Consider the following 25625-nt stretch of genomic DNA (forward strand, 5'->3'; position numbering starts at 1 on the left):
CCAGCTTGAGCGTGGGTTCAACTGGTTTGAGCAAAGCTCACCAGCTTGGACCCAAGGTTGCTGGCTTGAACAAGGGGTTACTCGGTCTGCTGAAGGCCCGGGGTCAAGGCACATATGAGAAAGCAATCAATGAACAACTAAGGTGCCACAACAAAAAATTGTTGATTCTCATCTCTCTACCTTCCTGTCTGTCTGTCTCTATCTGTCCTTCTCACCGACTCTCTGTCTCTGTCAAAAAAAAAAAAAAAAAAAGGTCTCCTTCCAACAGTGTGCAAGAAAGCTCTACCTCGTGGCCCTCATTGTCAGCATTGATTGTTTCTTGAAAGAAAAAAAAATCCTTTGTAGAACTGTATCTTCTCAATTTTATTCACATTTCAGTGATTACTAGTTACAATATATTCCCTCTTTTGTTTTTCCTTTTCCACCAAATGACTAGTTCACATCCTTTCCCCATTTCTCCATTTTCATCCACAATATAATTACTTTGTTTTCTAAAGTTTCCATTGAAGCAACAATAAAACACTCACTAGCGTTCATTTTATTAAATTGATTTAAATATTTTATTTAAAGAAATATTCTGAAGAATATAGTTTGATAGGAAAAATATAAAGCGTACATGTTTAATGATCATTCTGTACTGACACTATAGGAAACAGACTTCTCCAAATAACATGATTGATTTTGTAGGGCTACTAGTGAATGCATTCTGCAGAAACGTGGTTTTGCCTTCAAATCTGAGCATGTTACCCTTACATCAAAAAAAAAGGATAATAAAAAACACAACTTTGATAAGTTTAAATTTTAGTAGATTACATCGGATTTGTTGAAGCGTAAGTTCTTTTATTTACCTCTTCAAGATAGTGCTTATTCTTTTCATCTCTTCCTGTGCTTCTTTATCCTACAAAGAAAACACAAGTATACAATGAAAATTCACACATTCATTCTGATGATACAGGTGCTTCCAGTATATTGAGTGAGAGGAGGAGATTTTTTTTGAAAGACCATTACAAAGAAACTGGGTTTCTTAGAACCAGGTACGATTCAGGCCTCTGAGAATGTGAGTAATGCAGAGAGCTAGCTGTGTCCAGGCTCTTTCACCAGGTGTGGGAGGTAGGAAACAGGAAGGAAGTGTGTTAGTGATAACACCGTTTTCTTCTTTGACTGTTAGACGGGAAGAAGTCCTGGCCCTATCAGCAGGATTTTAAAAAAATCTGAGATTCCACTGTAAGGTCCAGATAGGCAAATATATATTTCATTATTGACTTTATTAAGGACTTTATAGTTAAGATTAAAAACTACATGTTTATGATTTTTAACCCTATACTTGTGGTCTTATGTTGTATAGAACTCCATATTGTTTTTTCTTTAAAACAAGTGTAGAAATTAGAAAGAGTGGCAATAAATTCGGGTGGTAGGGTACTCATGCATTTTTGCACTTAACAAATATTTACTGAGCAACTACCAGAAAGAATTCAAGGAATGTAATAAATTTAAAATAAACAAATGAAGAAAACTCTAGATTTTTAAACTGGAAGTTCTTCAATAGCTTTAATCATAACATTAAGACACTGACTTAATGTAGAGTTTGATCAACTAGAAGTTTACCTTTTATCAAATCAATGATTTTCGAAGGTTGTGAGCAAATACAATGAGTGAATCTAGGGCATTAGCATATTATTTAAAAGACCTGATTAAAAAAACCATACCCGTATTTCCTCATGTATAAGATGCACCCTTTTTTGAAGTTTAGGGTCTAAAAACTGGGTGTGTCTTATACAGCGGTTGTGGCATTTCAAATGCCATAGATGAAACTGAGGACGAGGCAATATATGAAGACAGTGATTCGTCATCAGACACAGATGAGGACAAGCTATTGGATGGGAGTTTTGAGTGATGAGCAGTTGTATGAATTTTATGATGAATAAAATTTGAGTTCAATAACTTTATATATATATTTTTTCAAATTTCAGGCCCTGAAATTAAGGTGCGTCTTATGCATGGGGAAATACGGTAATTCATGTTTATCTTTGTAAGTGCCTGGCAATTAGAAACCCTAAATAAATGTCTGCAAATTAGTGCTTAGATGCTGGAACTCAGGAACACTAGGAAACAAACAGAGGCTACCTGCAGCCCTACCTGTCTCCCTATGTGGATCACTTACACAGCTGTCTTATTTGTCCATGTTTCCATTTTTCCTTGCCATATAGATACAGATTTTAAAAGTAATATAATAATTAGAGCACATTATGTGTTCTACATTTCTTCGGGTATATTAAATGCTGTTTTTTGATTGAACAAAGTTTTTTTTAAATATGTTTGGAGTTGGGCCCTGGCCGGTTGGCTCAGTGGTAGAGCGTCGGCCTGGTGTGAGGAAGTCCCGGGTTTGATTCTTGGCCAGGGCACACAGGAGAAGTGCCCATCTGCTTCTCCACCCCTCCCCCTCTCCTTCCTCTCTGTCTCTCTCTTCCCCTCCTGCAGCCAAGGCTCCATTGGAGCAAAGATGGCCTGGGCGCTGGGGATGGCTCTGTGGCCTCTGCCTCAGGCACTAGACTGGCTCTGGTTGCAACAGAGCAATGCCCCGGAAAGGCAGAGCATCGCCCCCTGGTGGGCGTGTTGGATGGATCCCGGTCGGGCGCATGTGGGAGTTTGTCTGACTGCCTCCCCGTTTCCAGTTTCAGAAAAATACAAATAAATAAATAAATAAATATGTTTAGAGTTGTATAAAAATAGAAACTAGTCAACTGATACAATAAAGGAAAATGCTCCAATTACTCAGCATAATATTTCATAATTTTTTTCATGCTATTAAAGACAAAAACCATTGTAATAGATTTTTAATCAACACATTTTATTAATTAGTCTATCAAAGAGAGGTTATCTCATTTCGCATCTTACCAAATTCTGATCTAATATTTCTAAGAAGGTATCCCAGTTTCATATCTTTGCATTATTTCCAGGAACATGTCATTGGAAAGTCTAAGAAGTTATAGTGAATTGTGTACTAAAGGATTCCTGATAAGAGTATTTTTTCTCAGTGTGAGTTTTCTTTTATGAATTCCAGATGAAGACATTTTTACATTGACTTGAGGCCTGAGGAACTCCCAAGTGTGAAAGCTTTACGGTTGACTAGGGTATGAAGACTTGCCCTCATTCAGGACAATGAGAGTGTTTTATATGGTGAGAATCCTCACATGTCCTGGATTGCTGCTCTATGAGTAAAGGGACTACCATGTTTATTTCATTGAATTGTTTCTTCAACATAAATTATCTGGGGTTTCCCAAATGGCTTCCTCCACCTGGTAAAGACTTCTGCTTTCCTTCGTGGTTTACCCGAAGTCTTCTGTGTGCACCAAGGCTTGTGCTCTGGCTGCAGGCTGCAGGGTTCCTCATCGGGTTTCTGTGCAGTGAGTTCACTCACGTCATCGGAAGGATGAATTGGTGTTGGCGGCACTTCCACACTGCTCACAAGGGGTTCCTCTCCTGAGTGAGTTTTCTGGCAGAAACAAAAGGCAGCTCTCTGGCTGAAGTGTTTCCCACATTCATCACACTTGTAGGGTTTCTCTCCAGTGGGAGTGAGTTAACCCATGTTGAGTCAACGTTAAGTTGTGACCAAATATTTCCCCATTATCAATAAATGCAAAGACCTCCTCTCCAGTGTGAAATCTCTGCTACTGAGGAGGAGATGAGGCTGTTAAAGGTTCCCCCACATCCATTCATCGATTCATTTTTCTACATATGCATTCAGAGACGATCATTCAGTGATAATCTCTGGTTAAAGTCTTTGCCACATGGCTGCCTTCACAAGGTGTTCCTCTCCTGCACGCATAGAAGTTTTCTCCTTTGTAGCATGTCAACTGTAGAGCTGTCTGAGTAAATGAGGTCTTTGTTATGTTTCAAGTACTTCATATAGCAGCTACATTTATGCAAATGTTCTTCTCTTGTAAGAGCTCAGGATTTTGTTCTGGACTCAGGTTATTATTCCTTTCTTCCCCAGAATTAAACTATTGAAAGCTTTCTGCTGTGAGCACACTTTCGCTCCCTTAAAATTGAAATCACGTGATTGTGCTGTATGCTTAACTTGTTCCATTTGCAGACCAATTCCAACATGGGGGACCAGGGTTCACCCTCATGGATCTTACCATATTAGATGGCTCCTTCCTACACATATTCTTCATGGAAGTTAGGTCTTGGTTTTTAAGCCTTTCCTGTCTGGATTTTGGCCTTGGGGAAATCCTCTTCCTTCTCCTATAGCTCTCCTTGCACCACATGGGAAGCCACATCTGGATTTCAGAGCTTATATCCCTAGGGAGACCGGCTGGATGACATCCTCCAGTATCACATCACTGTATGGCTTCCTTTGAGATGGCTCTGGAAGGCCCGTTCTTCCTGAGTAAAGTCCACAGCCATGTCCCCAAATGTCATCTTTTCTGTGGCTGCAATGACAGCCACCATCTGTCTTCCTCTGTTTTCTCACCCAGGAACAGTCTGAGCACTAAGCCAACAGAGGAAAACCCAAATGGACAAAAACATGAATAAGATCACCTTGATAATGAGAAAACTTCTTTCTCTCTCCAGAAAAAGGCTAAGAATCTGCATTATTAAGAGAACCTTCACCCACAAGCAATGATGTAAACCACTAGGTTAAAATTCTAATTTCCTTAAATCTCAGGTTATGTATCAAAACCCCAGGAAGGCCTTCTCTAGCCCCTGGTCTAGGCTGCAGTTCCAGCTGTATTTGCCCATGAATCTCAGTGCTTTCATTTCCATAACACTCATCGTACTCCACTGCTATTGCATGCTCACTGCCTGCCTGCCCCAGAAGAAAGTAATCATTTTTGTCACTGTATCCCCCTTGCAGAGCATCCTTACATCTGTAATAGAAATAAAGATAACCCTTTTCACTCATTCAAACACACACATTGAAAATACAGATTATTTGATTTGGAAGTGTTGGGAAATATATCTTTTGGAAAAATACATCAATGCTCTCTGCTAACAACTAGATATTTATATTGAATTGATAGGCTCCTAGCATTTGAGTAATGATTATCAAGTATCAGCTTTCCTAGACTGGGTACTGATTAAGAACGACTGATCTGAGACTTATGCTATACCATCAGGTAAGAAAATTAATTAAAAGAAGGTCTATTAAAAGTCTTCAAAGTGTTTTTAAGGTCAATGTAAAGAATATAATCAAGGCCGTTACACACTGAGAAAGCTTAAGAAATAACATATTCTGAATGTAATGAATAGAAGGTAAGAGCGAAAAGAGTGGAAAAGGAGATGGTAAACAGCAACGCTCCCTCTCCACAGCTCATGAAAACGTCTGTTCAGACAGTGGGGAGAGTCTGTCCACCCTGTAACTGCCTCATTGTTTTAAATGTACAAGGAAGAATAACTGCCCCTGGCTTGGATAGCACAGATAAATTAATCCATCAGAAACAAGTTCAAACCAGAGAGAAACAAGCAAATACTTTCTCACACATGAGAGACTCTGGACAACCTTGCTGGGACTCTGTGGGTGACCCACTCACTACTCTGAGCTACCGCATCCTGGAGCAGGAGAGCAGGGTGAACATCTGTGCACTGATTATACTGCTAAATGTCTCTGAAAAACCAGTGTTTCAATGAAGATAATGAAACATGCCGTCTTGATGAAGATAGGACACTTAAAGCAGGATTAGATTTTATTACGAGTGAAGTTCCTAATGACAGGGATGATTGTCAATCTAGGTAAAAGGTTGGAAATGTAGCCTAGGACTTTAAACAACAGGGAACTTCAAAGACAACTACATCACTTGCTAATATGTGTTTCAAACAACAGCACCCCCGAACCCTGAAGTTCCCAGGCAGGTCCTGTGACACTTGGCCTTTTCGACCTTATTCCCACGACTGCCCTCAACACTCCTCAAACAAATCTTTGCTTTTCCACCTCAGTGTGTGTCCTTATGACCTGCAATGTGCTTTGCCCACACCTTCACATTATACCTTTCCAAGTCCTCTAAGGCTAACTGATTTCTTCTACATGAAAATGATGTCTCCCTTTTCAGTATTTCCATCACCGATTGTTTGCATCTCTCGGCACTCACACTTTCTACCCTGAGCTTAGTTACTTGGCTATGTGCCTCACGTTCTCTTCCAGGCTATAAGCTCCTAGAGGACAATGGGCATGTCTTACACGTTTATATTCCAGATTTCAACAAATGTCAGAGCCTGCATTGCTCCAACAGAGAAAAGGAACGCGTATTTCTGAGTACTTCTTTTCAGCTGTGAGTCGGAGGACGATAATGTTTGGCTGTATGAGACGGGAGCAGGAGAACATTGATAAATTTCCTTCCATCCCCACAGTACCAGTAAATGGCTCATGAGAACAAAGACTCAGCTGCTAACTCTGAGACTCCTAAAACTTAGAGCACATCAGAATCCTGAATTAGTGAATAAAAGGGTAAGAATTAATACAATTGTCTCTATGTCGTTAATGGTAGGTGTTTAAAGACCAAGATAATGTTAATAAGCATTTTTAAATCTTCCTGGCCTTAGACAGCCATACCCTGCTGTTAGTTGGTGACTGACAGTGGCAACCCCATGGACACTTGTTCTAAGGCGGGTGGCCTGTCTAGCTTGTTTGTGGCCTATAGTAGTCTAACCATCAGTCCCCTAGAGTGATGCTGTCTCCTCTCCATCCTAGCGGGCTCATCCTGTTGTTACCTGCTGTCTAACATCTAATAAACATCGGGATGTTTTAACTATTAGCCTAGGATTTGTGAGTCTCTTAAAGGTACCAAGGAACTCCTGGTGAAGTGTTACCTATAGCAATTTTTAAAAGTTCATAGTATACATTAAATTCAAGTCAAGAAGTTTTGAATAGAAGAAAACTCCAGATGTCTGTGAGCCATTGTTCACACTGGAAGCTGTGACAGTACTGCTAAAATGGCAGTGCTCACTGGCACCGACTGGCTTACCTCTCTGGTAACTGAAGGCAGCAGCCCTCCCAAATTACAGAACTTCATGGCACTATCTGCTTGCTTAAGATCGATGTAACACTAGAAACAGAAAATAACCAATATTAAAGGTAACTACATCTTTATTATATGCGGCTTAAGTGTCTGTTTGTTGCATATAGCTTATTGGTTGCTTGCGTAACTGTACTAGCCAATGGGGTGAAGTTGCCACGGCATTCAAATAGTCCCGCCTTCTGGCATGCCACCTCACAAATTGAGGTTAAAGATTGGAGCAATTATTATGCTGTTAAGAAATCTTAACACCAGAAGGGGTCTTTGCAATGGTACAAGACTAGAGGTTCTCCAATTGAAAAATAATGTCATAATAGCTAAGTCTTTGACTGGCTCCTCTAAAGGTGAAATACATGTCATTCCAAGAATTGATTTGGCTCCATCTCAAACAGGGTTGCCGTTTCAATTGAGACATAGACAATTTCCTGTAAAACTTACCTTTGCTATGACCATCAATAAGTCTCAGGGCCAAATGCTTAAGCATGTTGGCATTTTTTTTTACCTGAGCCTGCATTTGGACACGGTCAACTTTATGTTGCCTGTTCAAGAGTTCATGAAAGAATGGACGTAAAATTAAAAATAATTGATGGTCCTCTGCAAGGCGAGCTTAAAAATGATGGAAAGATCTACACAAGAAATGTATACAAAGAGATCTTTGACATGTGAATTAACATTTTATTATTTAAATCACCTTTATTTATTAAGCTAGCGGTGGCTCTTAAGAAATGTACCACCATTGCGGGTTTCCTTCATTGCACTCTACTTTAAGCAATTAAGCAAGTAGAAGGGGGAAACCCCGTGGGGCACAAAGCAAAGGGGCGTCCTCGCCACCTGCCCTGGGTAATGCAGTTTGAATTAGCAGACACCTTTGCACATATCATTTTAATTACAATTTATAATATCTAGAACAGTGGTCATTTTGTATGACCGCCGGGCTTTCTAGTTTTACATAACAGAGCCAAAGTGATCTAAATCAGCTGTCTTCATTACCTTGGCAAGGAACATGTAATTGGACTTAGAAAAACCAGGCTGTAGCTCTTCAACCTGATTTTAAGAGAAAACAGAAAATAAAAAAAACAAGGTGATATTAAAACAGTAACAACAGTAACAACAGATAACATATTTTAATAGATCAAATATTAACCAAATTGCCCTAAGAATTTAGGTTGTTTGTTTCACATGTGAGTCCTTTTTATCAGTTTCAAAATATTCTTTAGGTGCAAATATAGCTTATCAGCTAATCCTTTAAAACGAAATTATTATTGTCATAAAGCTTACAAAGCAATGAGAAACTCTGAGGCTTTGGGGTCCCTTTGCATAACCATCCCCTCACTTCCTCTTCTCGATCCGTTCTTCTCTTTCCCTTGCAGAACAAAAACAACTGGGAGATACACTGCCCCTGGGACAAGCCCGACACCTTTCACAATTCATTTAAACATGTTATTTTTCACTTACTAATAATGATGACTGAACATACTATTTCCTATATGCATGTGTTACATGTGTGATTGTGTCTATAGAAGAGATTCCTAGAAGTTGAATTCTGAGTCAAAGGATATATACACTTTTTTTTCTGAAGTGAGAAGTGGGGAAGCAGACAGACAGACACCCTCATGAGCCCGATCAGGATCCACCCAGCATGCCCACCAGGGGGCGATGCTCCGCCCATCTAGGGCCTTGCTCCTCTCCAACTCGAGCTATCCTCAGCACCTGAGGAGGAGGCCATAGAGCAGGGGTTGGGAACCTTTTTGGCTGAGAGAGCCATGAACGCCACATATTTAAAATGTAATTCCATGAGAGCCAAACAATATGTTTAACACTAAATACAAGTAAATTTGTGCATTTTATGTAAGACCAACACTTTTAAAGTACAATAAGTCTCTGAATTCTTTCTAATAACGTTGTTATGCTGTTGCTAACCAATGATGAATAAAGTACTTCTTACCATTAATGCGAATTCTGGTTTTGCTGATGGCTTTGTAGTCTGGTTGATACGTGGTTAAGTTAAGCTTCATGCAGGTGTTGAGACTTACATCCATTAAACGTGATCGTAGGTTGGTCTTAGCGTTCTTCAGATGTGAGAAAGACTGCTCACATGCATACGTAGAGCCAAAAATTGTCAGTAGAGCAATACTTCACACGCTGCAGTATGTGGTATGTGATGGGAAGCACGTTCCAAGTTTTGACAATCAGCTGGTCCGCGGGTTGAAGTTTTTTCATTTCTCCCCACTTGTGTTTGCTCGCCAACTCTGCTTGCTGTCATGCAAGTCTTTCCAAATCTTCATTCAGTGACTTGAACTTATTCACCCACATGTCTGAGGCCTTCAGATCAGCAGCTTGTAGCTCAAAATCTCTGACGGAGACTCCGGGGATGTAACTAACAGGTCGGCGCTGTCCACTGCACACTCGTGGGGATGGGTGATGAAATTAAAAAGACGAGTGCACTCACGAAATTCTCCAAAGTGCGCTTTGAATGACTGCAGGAGATTAGATGTGAAGCCTGCTAGCTGCTGGAGACCAAGATGTTGAGCAGGGTCACTTGCTGTGCATGCATCTTTAAACTCTCCCAGTTTTTCAAAGTGTTGTAAACAACCTGTTTCAATGTCGGCAAGGAAGAGTTCCAGCTTGTTTTCAAATGCAAACACTGCTTGTTGAAGGGATAAGACTGTATTTCCAACGCCTTGCATTTTCACATTGAACTGGTTCAGATGTTCAGTCATATTCACGAGATAGTAGAACTTCAGGAGCCACTCAGTGTTAGCTAACTTAGGGTCCTCAATGTTTTTCATTTCAAGAAAAGTCCGGATTTCGCTCAGACAAGCTGCGAAATGACTGAGCACCTTCCCTCTTGACAACCAACGCACATTGCTATGCAGAAGCAGACCAGGATAATTATTCCCAACTTCATCCAGCAGTGTTTTAAAATGGCCATCATTTAAAGCTCGGGCAACAATAAAGTTGACCACTCGAATGACCAGCGACATCACCTCACCAAGCTGCTCGCCTCATATCTGAGCACAAAGCGCCTCCTGATGTAGGATGCAGTGAAAACTAAGGATGGGTCTCTTTTCATGTTCACAAAGAAGTGCTACGAATCCTCTGTTTTTCCCCACCATGCACGGAGCACCTTCAGTACACACCGAAATAAGTTTATCCATCGGTAGATTTTTTTCTTTAGAGAACTTGGTGAAAGACTTGAATAAATCCTCCCCTCTTGTTGTCTCTTTCATAGGCAAAATAGCAAGAATTTCCTCACGTAGTGTGTCACCGACAGCATACCTTGCAATCACGCTGAACTGGGATAAATGGCTTACGTCTGTTGACTCACCCAAAGTGAGAGAAAAGAATGGTGCTGCATTTATGTCCTTCACTTGTGTTGCCTCAATTTGATTTGCCATCATGATGGTACGATCATGAACAGTTCTCGCCAACAGAGGCATGTCTTTTATTCATTTGATTACCTTGTCTTTATCCGAAAGTCATCAAAAAGTTTATTGGCAACATCAAGCATGAATGTTTGGGCATACTCCCCATCTGTGAATGGCTTTCTGTTCCTCACAATTGCTAAAGCACCACCAGCAAAGCTAGCCGAATTCCAGTCACCTTATTGGGTCCAAACACGGAGTTGCTGCTGACTAGCTTGCACTCTGCATAGTAGCTCTTGACATGCTTTCTTCCTGCTGTCCCCTGCTGAATATTTTGATGCAAATGTAGTATGACATGTGTCAAAGTGCCGCTTTATATTTGACCATTTCATCAATGCAATTTTATCATTGCATATTAGACACACTGCAGAACCTGCTCTCTCCAAAAAGGCTGAACATGAATTCCTCTGTCCATTCCTGCTGAAAAGTACAATACTCCTCATCTTTTTTTCTTTTAGTCATCTTCTTCATCAAAAGGGTTTCTGCAATTAGCCAGTTGACTACTTGATTAAAAGGAGGGAAGTTTACTTCTTGACCTCACAATGACCCATGTACATTAGGTGTTATCCAATAAAAATTTGGTGTTGTTCCAGAGGACAGCTGTGATTGGCTCTAGCCACCCGCAACCATGAACATTAGCAATAGGAAATGAATGGACTGTAATACATGAGAATGTTTTATATTTTTAACGTTATTATTTTTTTTATTAAAGATTTGTTTGCGAGCCAGATGCAGCCATCAAAAGAGCCACATCTGGCTTGCGAGCCATAGGTTCCCAACCCTTGCCATAGAGCCATCCTCAGCACCTGGGCCAACTTTGCTCCAAGGGAGCCTTGGCTGCAGGAGGGGAAGAGAGAGACAGAGAGAAAGAGAGGGGGAAGGGTGGAGAAGCAGATGCGCAGTTCTCCTGTGTGCCCTGGCCGGGAACTGAACCCAGGACTTCCACACACCAGGCCAACGCTCTACCACTGAGCCAACCAGTCAGGGCCAAAGGATATATTCACTTTAAAGATGGTGATGGCTGGAAGGGAATCCAAGACCTAGGGTTCTGGGGAGCACTCCAACACTGTAAGCGAGTCCATCTTTTTTGAAGGACAGTTACTTTCTACAGGATCCTGAAAAAAGTAGTACAAAAGCTCTTGGGAAACAGTCTGGGTTTAACTCTTTAAGATGGAGCAAATAAACTGTGTGAATCTGGCTTAGAACCTGTGAGGCTGCCAACAGATTAAAGGAAGTTGTCAAGTTCAGTCCTGGCCAGAGCCTTGAACATCCTACAGAGCCATTTACGGTGCTGATGGAGTCTGGTGCTCTGCTTCTGTCTTGTGCAATCATTTCTGTTTCAACTCCCTGAGTTTATGGAGTGCATTTCTTGAGCCAGTCTAATAAAAGGGACCTATACTGTAACTTCTTCCACATCCAGTAACTGTTCCAAGCTCTGTCCAAATTATATCTAGATAACTTGCCTCCAAATATGTAAGTAAGCAGCTTCTTAATTTCTTTAATGCTGGCATTTTAATTCTGTATATATACCTTAACACTATGTTTAATTAACCGAGTGATTATAAATCAGAACATCTCTTTTTATCTCTCATGGTTAAAAAACACAAGCTTTCTCTGAACAAGGAAGACAGAGTCACTCAGTAGAACATTCTAATTAAGAGGCAGTTCCTAGCTATGCTCTTAGAATATTCCTTATCGTAACACCTGAAAAAGAATAGATTGTTTACTTGGTCTTGGGTGTCTGAGTTCCTTGGAGGCAGGGGCTGTGTTAGCCGTTTCTGTGTTCCCTACATTTGACACTCTGTTTAGTACTAGGTATGTGCTTAATAAACAGTGCAAAGTAACTTAGCTTTGTTTTAAAACATCTCATAACCTCAAGCAGTAGCCCTCCACATGAGGACACAGAAAGTTCTGCAGCTGGTGAGACCATGAAGGGAGATCCGGGGGGTCATACGACCACAATGGGTGAGGCCAGGGCAGCCTGTCCACCAGCACTGCCACACCTGTCATCTACTATGCACACCCACCCACATCTTCACAGAAGCTTCATTCATAGTGGCCCCAAACTGAAAAAATGTAAACGTCCACCAACAGATAAATGCATAGGCAAATTGTGGTGCATCCATATAATGGAATATTACCCAGCAACAGAAAGGAACTGCAGAGACACTAAAAATAAATGAATAAATAAATAAATCTCAAAACATGTTGCACAAAAGAAGCCAGATACACATAAAAGTACAAGTGCTATAATTCCACTTATAAAACATTTTAGAATAGGCAAAACTAACCTACAGTGACAGAAAGCAGACCAGTGGGTTCTGTCAAAGATCCCTTTGACAGCAATCAGGTGACGATAACCCTCTGGGGTAGTGAGAACATTCTGTATTTTGAAAGGGTGATGATTACATGAGTACATAAATTTTCCAAATGTCACTGAACTACACACTTAAAATGGGTGCATTTTAATATTTATAAACTATACCTGAACATTCTCAGAGATTCTGAATCAATTAGCGTGACTTATGGCCTAGGAGGCATTTTTTAAAAACTTTCCAGATGATTCTAACATATAACCAAGGTTGAGAACCACTGCCTAAAGGAATCATGTCAGAATTTCTGATGAGGTGGGAAGGATACTATAGTTAGAAAGATACAACAGGGAATTCCAGATGACTCCTGGTCCAAAACCACTTCACTACATGTTCTGAGGCTGTAGGACAAGATTTCACTGTGATGAGAGCAAAACAATAAGAGCTAACACTGATTTTTAGTTAGAGCACTTAATGTGCTAGACCCTGGGCCAAGAAAACTACATGTACTATTTTATTCAGTCTTCACAAAAAACACATAAAGTAGGTAGAGATGAAGGATCTAAGATGAGGAGAAATAAAGAAACATGCTTAGGTATGCAGATGGGGAAAGGTTCAGGCCTCAAGAGTGTCTGATCTTAAAGCCAGTGCTCTTGATCTCTGCAGGACCAAGCTGGATGGCTCTGGGACACTTCCTAGCCCCTGTGAATGCTCTTTGGAGGGATGGAGTAAGGGAGGGCAGGAGTCCTACATCTGGGTTCCAACAACATGACCTCCAGGGGGAGGGGAGACTCTGCTAGGGTGTGGGGTCCAAGGTCTGTGCTGTTTCCTTTCCCTTCTCTCTACCTCCCACACTCCTTAGCTCCTCCACGGCCTTAGCCCTCACGTTCTGGGCTCCTTAGCACCCCCAGCAATAAATATGGAGAGAAGCATTCCTGATGTCTTGTCACTGTCTTGGCCAAGGCCAGGGAACGCATTTCCAGCCAGAATCCAAGTCATAACTGAATGGTGACATCCCCAAGATGGTTTATCAAGGTGTTTACATTTTAATGAAGTAAAAACTCTGTGAACTTTTATAGGTGCTAGACAGTCTCTAAGCAACTTACATGTATTGACTTATTTAATCTTCACAACAACACAGAGTCTGGTACTATTATCTCTATGTTGTTGATTAAATTGACAGAGAGAGGATAAATCACTTGCTCAATGCTAATCCCTGGGTAGGTGGTGAAATGGAATTTAACCAGGTGGTCTGGCTCTACAGTTCACATCCTTACTGCTACACTATTGTGCCTCTTACTACTTTTGATTTTATCTGTGTAATATCAAATATATATTAGCACCTTAAAAACTTTTGTGCTGTACCCTGACAACCTGAACCCCAATTATAAATTTGATATTATGAAGAAACAAGTTTCAGGTTCCAATGACAAATTAATTTTGCTAATTAGTTTACATAAATCTTTTATCATAAATATACCATGATCTATATTTTTATAAAATTTAAAATGGGAGAATTCTCAGTGGTAGAAAAAGGGGGGAAGAAATGGGATGATGCAGCCTTAGACTTCGTTCTCATCCTTGATGTGCCATTGTGTGCCACTGGGAAAAGTTCAGTTCCTGAGGTCTTCGTAAAATAAAAAAAATCACGTTAAATAAAAAATATAAAATATATGGCTCTAATACTTTTATTCCCAGCACTCTTTTCCACTGGGCTTATGCTTGATCTCAGAACACGGACTTTTTTACCAAGCATTCTAGCCAGCCACTAGCCATCTGTTCAGAGATGGAAAGTACAACGAAACCTAGTTCTCATTTTAGACTATTTGATCTCTACATTCCCTCAGTTCCACAAAGTCAATCCTTAAAACACAACTGAATCAGCACACACAAAATGTTTAATACTTCGGACAATACAATTCAAAGCCTGATTTTGTTTATGTTGTTACAAATTTGATATCGTAGGTGTTAAATAAGTACCTTAGTATCTGTAAGATTCTATAACTGGTTTCAGACAAAGATGAAGGGATTAGCACAAGAGGAAGTCGATTGTATGTGTGGGTATAGTATACATTTACATGTCTGCACATACATATTACTGCTTAGAGTTTTATTAGTATAGCAGTTACACATATTAAGACACAAATGGAAATACTGATTTGGTCTGATGCCCCTAGAATGTTTCATAGAACTGCCTGCAACTTACTGAATGGCTTTTAAAATAACTCTTCCTTTTTGGCATCTTTAAGATTAAACTGTTTTGTATTTGGGACCAAGTCTAATAATCAGGGCATAAATTCTTTTAAACATATTCATATGACCTGGAGAACTGCTCTTGTATTTGGTAGTAAGGGCTGTTGTATCTGGGACCAAGGGCAGCTAGTTAGCTGCTCTAAGAAGTAGTTTGGATTTAAAACATAACTCACATTATGAGAGGCTTAAAACAAAATTAGGATGCAAACCATTAGATATATACATGTGGAGAAAAGAAAATATATTTCTTGATGAGGGTAGGAAGGACTGGTATAGATAGTAGCTAGTTTAACACTAAAATAATGATTGACAAAATATACCTTAAGAAAATTTTGCAAAGCTTCTTGTATAGTTGAGGATGGTATTTTTCCAAACAGAGTAGCAGCCATTTTTTTCTCAATCCAGCTCAGTTTTGACACCTGCAAATATAGAGCAACATCATTCTTAGACAGTGCTCACCTTTTGAATGAATAATCTCTCCCTAGTTAGATGTTTGTGCATAGATATGCACATAATACATGTAAATACAAATCCATAAATGATACATATCATATATCAGCTTTATGATATTAATATTTTACCTTCCTTTTCATAATTCTAACAAAATATGAATTCTGAAAGCACTGTTTACAAAACCAATTTGAAATACTCATAAGATTTGTGTTCAATCAGAGAAAAAGAAGGTAGGGGTGGGGAATAATGTTGACCTTGTCTGTTCATCTGACTCATGACTCTCAGATGACTGCAAAATATTTCTTGGTACAAGAGTGTACTAGCTACAAGATCCTGCCTTTGCTTTCTTCCTGCCTGCTCCATGCTGTCAATCTGACCCAGAAGGCAGCATCTCAGAAATTTAAACAGAATGAGAATTCAAAACCTAGGGAGAGTGTAGAGTGAGAGCCTCATATACATATTCGCAATCCAGGAGAAATTTTTTTAACCAATATCCATCAAAATTGAAGTCCATTTTACCACTTACTTTTTATTTTCTTAAAAAAAAATTTATTTTCCCCAAATATATATTAGATTTTTATCATAAAAGATTAAAAGGATTCAGAAATAAATACTTAAAAGGGTACTGATGCTCTCCTCAACCCCATCTTGTGCTTCCCTTCCCAATTCCATCTTCTAGGTTCCTAGGTAGCCATTAACCTCTATTAAAGAACATGTATCCCTTGCTTTTATATATAATGTTACTGATTGGTGTGCTTATTTTTGCTTTTTTTTTAAAACTTTACAAAAATGTTATTGTGTTATTTCTTTTGATGAATTCTGAAAAATATTTTTAGGCCCTGGCCAGTTGGCTCAGTGGTAGAGCATCGGCCTGGCATGCAGAAGTCCCGGGTTCGATTCCCAGCCAGGGCACACAGGAGAAGTGCCCATCTGCTTCTCCACCCCTCCCCCTCTCCTTCCTCTCTGTCTCTCTCTTCCCCTCCCGCAGCGAGGCTCCATTGGAGCAAAGATGGCCTGGGCGCTGGGGATGGCTCCTTGGCCTCTGCCCCAGGCGCTGGAGTGGCTCTGGTCGCGAGCGACGCCCCAGAGGGGCAGAGCATCGCCCCCTGGTGGGCAGAGCGTCACACCCTGGTGGGCGTGCCGGGTGGATCCCGGTCGGACGCAATCGGGAGTCTGTTTGTCTCTCCCCGCTTCCAGCTTCAGAAAAATACAAAAAAAAAAAAATTTTTTTTAAATAATTTTTTTATATTTCAATTACAGTTGACATATAAAATTATACTAGTTTCAGCTGTACAACTTTTTCACTTAAATATTACAGTTTTTTTAAGATTTCATCCTGCTTGACTGTAACTGAAGGGTAGTCATTTAAATAACTGTGAAATACTCTATTATTTAAACACACATCCATGATTTTTCATCTACTCTTTTGTCAATGAACTCTGGGTCTTCTCCATTTTTTGCTCTTAGAAACAAGGCTGCTAGGAGCATTCTTCTATATGTGTTTTGGAGCACATTTGCAAGAGTTTTCTCTAGGGTAGGCACCAGTGTGGGTCATATGGTAGACCAGTATTCAACTTTAAAAGATAATACCCAATTGTTTCCAAGGTGATTGTGCCAATTTATGATCCCACAACAATGTAAGAATTTCTGTTGTTCCATATCCTTGTAACATCTCACACTGATATTTTAAAATTTTATCTAGTGAGGAAAGAAAATGAAATGTCATGGTTTTTAATGATCATTTCCTATTATTTCTAATTTCAAGATTTTTTTTTAAGTTCTAGTTTAACTGCCTTATGATCAGAAAACCAATATGGTAGCAATTCCTTGAAATTTATTAAGACTTGCTTCATGACCTCATATATGGTCAATTTTGTAAACATTCTACATATGCTTGAAAACTCTATATCCTCCAATGGTTAAGTACATATTTTCATATATGTTTATTAGATCAAGGCTCCAAATATGAGGCTCCAAAGTTTACAAATGTACTAATACTTTGTCTTCTTGTTCTATTCCTTACCAAAAGAGGTGGGTGGAAATTTACCATTGTGTGGTGTCCTTACTTACCTGCCATGTGTTTTTATCTCTTCATAGTTCCATTCTTGTTACTCTGTGCTGCATTCCAGAAAACATTTTTAGGTTCATCTTGAAGTTTGTTAATTCTTTCTTTATTGGTGCTTACTACTGTTAAAACTTCCCTTTGAGTTTTCTTTTAATGCCTAATAATATACTTTTTATATCAAAAATTGCTTCATTTTTTCCATATATACCTGGTAATTTATATAGACTCTTTGTCCATTTTGCCCTATAATTCTTTTTATTAAAAAACAACTAGGTGAGTAGCTGTTTAATGTCTTGCATTACATGTTACCAAAATCGAAAGTCCTTTAGATCTATTTCTGTTCATTTGTTGTTTCTGTTGATTGTCATTCCTGATGGCTTATTTCTTGTATATTTTATTATTTTTGATGGTGAGCTCATCATTGTTGGGCCACTCTGCGTGAGTTTTATAAGGACTCTCAAGGTTCATGCCTCCAGGAAGGATTATCATTAGCTTCTGCTATTTGTCTATAGCATGAAGGTCAGGCTCCATTTTGCATTAAAATTTCCTTCCTGAATGTTTGAAGCCTAAACAAATAATATATATTCAAGTTCCAGATTCAGGTGAGATTGGGTCAATGGTTTTTAAAATTTAAAGGAATCTCCTAACTTCATGAAGATTCAAATTCTTAATACTTAAAACTAGCATAATAAGAACTGCATATAAGAGACTATTTGAGATAATTAAAATTATTAGAGCTGTTATAGGATATTTGAGATAAGATATCCAAGCATAAAACACATACTGATGTGCAGCAGGTGTTCAATAAATCTTGCTCATCCCTAATCTTCTTTGCGCCTCATTTTAAAAGTTTCCTCTGTTGCTCACCCTAATTTTCTCATTCAGAAACAGCATTTCTCGTCATGGTAATTTTTCAGGCATCTCCATTTATTTGTTTATTCTTACTTAGAAATTAAATCTAATGATAGGGTGACATCATGCATCTCTTAAGATAGTTCTTCACATTCTGTTAATTTTCCATAAGCTAATGTCATTGAAGACACTCAGACTTAGGTTCACCAGCTGCCTTTATTTATTTCTGTATGTCTCATGTCCCTTTCTAAATTAATTTTCTTGAAGACAAGGACAGTGTTTTATTTACTTCTCTTCAGTGAGCACATCATTGATAATCAACTCTGAATGAAAAAAGCCTCCCACAAAACAGAGAGCAGTGCTCCAATACAGGCTACGTGTGTGCAGGTGGCTGGTGACCCCCTGAGAGAGCACAGAGGGACACAGTGGGTACTGCTACCAGGGGAAATGGAAAGGCAGTACAGGAAGAAAATTCACATAATATATAAAACCATATATTGTATATAACATAATATCTAACTTATAAATGATAAAATATAAATATACTGCTCACAAAAATTAGGGAATATTTCAAAATGAATATGAAGCGATAAAATATCCCCTAATTTTTGTGAGCAGTGTATATCAACTAATACAATATGTGTTGTTTTTTTTCTATTTTATCTATCTAGGCAAAATAATAAAAGAATGAATAAGTCATTGAAAATATATCATACAATCAGAATATATTCAAATAAGATTTATACGTAAGAGCATTCCACTTACAGTATAACAGTATCTTCCCTTGAGGTAATATAAAAAGGGTTCTTCGGGTAAAAATTGTATTGCTTTATCTAGATGTTCCTGAAAGAAAATCCCAAAGAAATTTCATCTCTCAAGGTTTCAAGGTAGAAACAGAACAGAACTGTGCCTCATAAATTCAAAGGAGTTTTAGTATGTCTCCCTCCTCAATCCTTATCATTAATGCAATTAATTATTGTCAATAACTCATTATCAAAAGTGATTTCTCAGAATTAGAACCAGAACTGTGAGTATGAATTAATAAGCTACAGATAATTCAAAGCCAAAATGTTACTATAAAATAGAAAACACGCAGTCACATTATAGTCTACCCATGACTTGCCTAGCTAATACTTGATTCAGAGGCAAGCTTACAAATATCAAATTAGGGTATAATGGAGGAAAAAACAGCAGAACTAGATGGGAGAGGTACCTCTTCCACTGGCCCAGTCAGATGGTTACCGGGAAACAAAGAACTCTCTGCCAATCACTAAAATTACTGACCCTGAGGGGTTATTTATGGAGCTATTATAACTAGAGGCACATTATGAATGATATATATTACATTATTTATTTTATTCAACTACCATGGTAAATTTAAGCCCTTAATTGGATTCAATTCCACCTGCAAGTCAATATGCAGACTGCTCACAAAAATAGGAAATGTTTCAAAATAAATATAAAGTGATTTAAAAAAGCATTTGATTTTTTTTATTAAACAATATCAGAAAAGCAACCGACAAGTCAAAGAAAGTTGTTCGATTATGCAAATGAGATGCAAAATCAACTTTTATTTCATTGGTGAAAATGTGCTATACAAAAGGCTGAAAGTACTGGAGCATCTGCACATTCCCTGGTTCCCTAATTTTTGTGAGCAGTGTAGTGCCAGTCATGTTTATGGTATTGATGAGCTCATAACCAACAGGCTAATTCTCTACCTTTGAAAAATTATACTCATCTACTATCTGAATTCTTTCAGGATCTAGACTAATAATAATCTTTTTATTTTATTTTATTTTATTTATTTTTTTTATTTATTCATTTTAGAGAGGACAGAGAGAGATAGAGAGAGGAGAGACAGAGAGAGAGAAGGAGGGGAGGAGCTGGAAGCATCAACTCCCATATGTGCCTTGACCAGGCAAGCCCAGGGTTTTTTGAACCGGTGACCTCAGCATTTCCAGGTCAACGCTTTATCCACTGCACCACCACAGGTCAGGCTAGACTAATAATAATCTTTAATCACTGAAGTAGTTTGATTCTTTTTGGCATGGTTTTATTTGAAGAACATCATTTCATTTAAATAACAAAGATAAATTCCTAGAGATTAATTTGTTGAATAATTTGAGTTAGATCTGTTAATAGAACATATGGCAATATTAAAACATTTCTTTTTTGCCCTGTCCCAGCTCAAAACATTTTTAATATCAAGAAATACCTTGGGAGCATTGAGATCTTGCTTCCATCATATTGTCAGTTGGGCTCAAATAAATACTTACAAAAATTCTTAAAAAAAGAAAAAAAGAAATACCTTGAAGCGATTTCCATAGTCGATTTTGTTTTGTAAGCCCTCAAACTCAGATACATGGCCACACGAAATTGCATACCTGAAAAAAAAAAGTGGCTATTGTGTAAATTTTTATTCAAATACTAATGAATGTAACAGTTAATGTCTCTGAAACATTCTTTAATATATAACAGAAGTATCCAAGTAGATGCAAGAGCCCTAAAAATAATAAACACTTAACATTAACGCAAGTCAGTTTCCTCATCTATAACTGGGGATACTAACACCATCCTGCTCACATATGTGCTGTAAAGGTAAGAAAACATGTAATTGCTTAGAATACTGCCTAGCACATAACACATATGGAAATGTTAGCTGCCACTGTCATCATCAACATTAAAATTACAAAGAGACTCTCAGAAAAACATCTAATCACATAAGCATTAAATAGAAAAATATCAACAAATCCCTGATTTTTCTTTAATAAAAATAAAAATTTCATGGCCTCCTTTAATGTCATTTAAAAATAAAAAAATATCATGACTAAAATGCAAAAAAGTCAAAGGTAATTTTAGAATAAGCTTCTTCGAACAATTCTTCATGTCCTTCAATTGGCAACAATGAATTACTAGAATGGAGCAGCCCATGGATTATTGACTTTTTTCCCATTGGAAATACAAAATTTACATAACTAACAATGTGACTATAAATTGGATGTGATATTTGTTCAGCAACTTAGCTATTCTTATATTTGGGGATATATTACTTTTCGCATTCAGAATGTTTTTGTCTGTGCAAAATCTCTGGAGTAATTATTTCATTGTGTTTCTCTCTCAGACAAAATATTCATTTACCTAAGTATTTTAAGAGTAGGTGTTAATTTTTACTTGCATTGTCATAACTGAAATGAAAAAGGTAACACTGGGTGTAATTTATCTCTATTGTTTCTGTGGATTAGCATAACTTTCTAGAATAAATATGAAGTGAACAATTTTTTGGGGGGGGGACAGGGACAGAAAGATAGAGAGAGGGACAGATAGGGACAGACAGACAGGAAGGGAAAGATGAGAAACATCAATTCTTTGTTGCATCATCTTAGTTGTTCATTCATTGATTTGTCATATGTGCCTTGACAGGGAGCGGGGGGTGGCTACAGCAGACAGAGTGACCCCTTGCTCCTTGCTCAAGCCAGCGACCTTGGGCTCAAGTTGGTGAGCCTCACTCAAACCAGATTAGCCCGTGCTCAAACTGGCGACCTCGGGGTTTCGAACCTGGGTCCTCCACGTCCAAATCCAACGCTCTATCCACTGCACCACCACTTGATCAGGCATGATGTGAACAGTTTTCTTATTTTGGAACAGTAAGACCACTTCTGGACACAAAAGATTACATAATTCACAAAACTTAGGCACAACCAATAAAATGGGTACTTTTCAACTATGACTTTTTGATCTCTTAAATTTTCAGTTTCTACATAATCAGTGGAATATGGGACAGCAGAAGCAAGAGTGATGACTAAATCAATTTTACTAAAAGTGATCTGACAACTTAACTATGAGGAAATACTACTACTTGCAAAGTGTAAAATCAGACTGCATTTCATATATATATGCACCCACCAGAGAAATTAAGAGAAGATGACAAGAAAAAGACTCTCAAGTTCACTTGTGAGAACCGCTATTGTCACTTCCAGCCTCACCATATTCTTTTGAAATGCTGTCATTCTGTTGTCATTCCTCCCAAAGAGTTCCAGAATGTGGAGCAAAATCCCACACAGTTTCCATCTTCAAACTCCCTATTTTTGTCATTATAACTTAAAACTTTGAGCCTTAGGCCACTTTTTAAAAATTATTTTTATTTATTCATTTCAAAGAGGAGAAAGGAGAGAGAGAAAAGGGGGAGGAGCAGGAAGCATCAACTCCCATATGTGCCTTAACTGGGCAAGCCCAGGGTTTCAAACAGACAACTTCAGCATTCTAGGTTGACACTATCCACTGCGCCACCACAGGTCAGGCAAGCCTCTTTTAAAAATAAACTTTTATTTCAAATTAGCTTGCCTGACCGGGCAGTGGCGCAATGGATAGAGCGTCAGACTGGGATGTGGAAGACACAGGTTCGAGACCCCGAGGTCGCCAGGTTGAGTGCAGGCTCATCTGGTTTGAGCAAAGCTCACCAGCTTGAACCCAATGTCGCTGGCTTGAGCAAGGGGTTACTCGGTCCACTGTAGCCCCACGGTCAAGGCACATATGAGAAAGCAATCAACGAACAACTAAGGTGTCGCAGCGAAAAACTGATGATTGATGCTTCTCATCTCTCTCCATTCCTGTCTGTCTGTCCCTATCTATCCCACTCTCTGACTCTCTCTGTCACTGTAAAAAAAATAAAAATAAAAAAATAAATAAAATACAATTAGCTCATAATTTACAGGAAAGTTGCAAAGATAATACAGAGTTCCCCCATATACTCATATCCAGTTTTATCTATTGTCTACATCATATTACTGTGGTATTTTTATCACAAATGCACCAATATTGACATACAATATTGATACATCATTTTCACAATGAATAAATATTAATAAATTGTTAACTCTACTTCATTAAAATTTCTATCTGTTCTTCCTTAATGTCTTTTTTTGGACACTTTTTTGACACTTTCCCTCCATTACTCCTTCCATATTTATCCATATTCAGTAGCTCCTTTAACGTGAAAATATTTTGAATCACTACTGTCACCCATCCTATACCATATATCCTCCTAACTTGTGTTATTTTGTTAATTTTTACAAACATACCTTTATAGCTTCACTCACTGACAAAATTATTAAACACACTAGTGTCTAAGACATAGACCCGGAACTTCAGAATCCTCTGCAGATTGACAAGGATATTGTCAATAGTTATCCAGTTGAGTAACCGAGGCCCAAACCCTTCTGTCAGCATGGACAGCCCATTTCTACATCTTGTTCACAAGAATTTTAGGAGTGAACTTGCCTTAATGCCTTGCTTACATACTAGCTCTGTTTCCCTATCTACTAGCAAAGAAATAATAATAATAAAAAATATCATGCCACATTTTTTAGAAAAATCTGTGTTGGGTCTATCTGAATGTCCTTATCCAGAGATTCACAGAACAACCCAACAAACTGTCAGTGCTGGAATCAAAGAAAACTATTCTATACTGCTCACAAAAATTAGGGGATATTTCAAAATGAATATGAAGCAATAAAATATCCCCTAAATTTTGTGAGCAGTTTATGTTCACTGATCTACACTGGTGGAATCAATCTTCTGTTTCTGATTTCAGAACTATTTAGGCATACATCTAGGTTTTAATAGTGCTCTCAGCACATTCTCTCCAAGTTACTCTAAGTAAAGAATAAAAACCATGATTTATGAATATCATTATAGGAAATATATACATTTTCCTTATAAATAATCTGTCACTGGAGTCTTATGATTTTCATAACCTTTTTTGGAGTCTGTTTCTTTAAAGTCCAAAACAGTGCTTATCTTCCTACATATCATAAACTCAAACTTCATTTAACTACTTTTTTGCAAAGGATAATCACTTCTCTTTTGGCAATCAATTCCACCTATGTCTTTCAGTGTGTGTGAGTGTGTATGTGTGTGTGTGTGTGTGTGTGTGTTTTATTGTTCATCTTTAAAACTGTAATTTAAAATTTTATTTCCTAAATTCTCAAGTTGATGAGAACACTGAAGAAAGTTAATTCACAATATGGTCTATTACCTCCATCTAGAGGCCATTCTAACCACATGCATTTTGACAAAAATTCTGTATTTTATTGGCATTGTTATTGAGTGTGTCTTCAATAATCGACAAACATTCTTGTTTCAACAGCTACTAAAACAACTCTGTTCATTTCCATGCAGCACTTCTGACTGAGCATAAATACTATTTACACTGTGAGAAAGCAGAGAGAGAATAATGTAATAGAATACTGAGTATTTAAGGATATGAGATCCGTCTTTGTTTTTCCACTTATCGTGTGAACCTTGGTTACTAATCTACACATCACACACCACACACACACACACACACACACACACACACACTGCCTTGCTTACCCTTTCTATAAAATGAAAACAAGTTGTTCTGTGAATCACATACTATGAGGCATGTGGATATAATTTGTGAACAGTAGAGAACAACAAACATGTACAACATTATTTATAACTAGCTGTACCCGGCCACGTGTTGCTGTGGCTCAGTCTGGTTAAATGGAAAAGAAAGAAAAGAGAAAGCGCACGTTTCTAATATGTTTAATTTCACAATGCTTGTGGGTATACAATATTTTTTGTTGTTCTGTTGTCTGTGCAGATATAGAGATTGTCTGGTTTGCCGACTCTAGAACATGCAACATATAATTGTCCATGTGAGAAGCAATCCGTGTCTAGATCTAAACCGCACAAGTCTAAAGATTGGCCCTGAGCTTTGTTGATGGTGATTGCAAACACCAATCCAGTTGGGAACTGCAATCTCTTAAATTGAAATGGCATATCCGTTGGAATCATAGGAATGCGAGCAATGAGGACATCTTCACTTTTGAAAGGTCCTGTCAAGATTGTTGCTTCTACGACGTTGCTCATTAATTTTTTTACTGCAAGCCACTTGCCGTTGCAAGCTTTGGCTGGTTGGTATTTCGCAACATGATCATTGCCACGCCGACTTTCAATTGCAGTACGTGCAGTGGCATCCCTGGCAGATCAAGTGAATTCAAAAATTCTGTTGGATAATTAACAGCTTCATCTGCTTCCACAACAGTGTCGACAAACTTGTATGTGACTGCCTCGCTTTGAATGTTAGACTGAATAATATTGTTAAGTTTGTAGACGTCTTTGTTCTTGGCCGCAAGAATAGCTCGTTCACTCAGCCAATCGTGATTCTTATAATTGGTTTGAATATTGGGAAATATGTTTTCAACCAATTCTTCTTTTGACATCACTA

General features: G+C 38.3%; 1 protein-coding gene across 3 annotated transcripts in view; it reads right to left on the reverse strand.

Moving 5' to 3' along the window:
- Positions 1–427: 427 nt before the first annotated feature.
- Positions 428–25625, reverse strand: part of RMDN2 (regulator of microtubule dynamics 2) — a 59521-nt gene continuing 34323 nt past the window's right edge. Inside the window, exons 6-11 of one of the 3 annotated variants that reach the window (XM_066378485.1) lie at positions 20682–20757; positions 19139–19216; positions 15324–15422; positions 8004–8057; positions 6963–7043; positions 428–898 (exon numbers count right to left, since the gene is read on the reverse strand). In XM_066378485.1, coding sequence (XP_066234582.1) covers positions 845–898; positions 6963–7043; positions 8004–8057; positions 15324–15422; positions 19139–19216; positions 20682–20757 — 442 coding nt within the window. In that variant the 3' untranslated portion in view covers positions 428–844. The remainder of the gene's footprint in view (positions 899–6962; positions 7044–8003; positions 8058–15323; positions 15423–19138; positions 19217–20681; positions 20758–25625) is intronic. The other 2 variants (XM_066378483.1, XM_066378484.1) reach the window with 2 other exon arrangements.

The sequence above is a fragment of the Saccopteryx leptura genome, chromosome 3 (assembly GCF_036850995.1).
Source record: "Saccopteryx leptura isolate mSacLep1 chromosome 3, mSacLep1_pri_phased_curated, whole genome shotgun sequence".
NCBI lineage: Eukaryota > Metazoa > Chordata > Mammalia > Chiroptera > Emballonuridae > Saccopteryx > Saccopteryx leptura.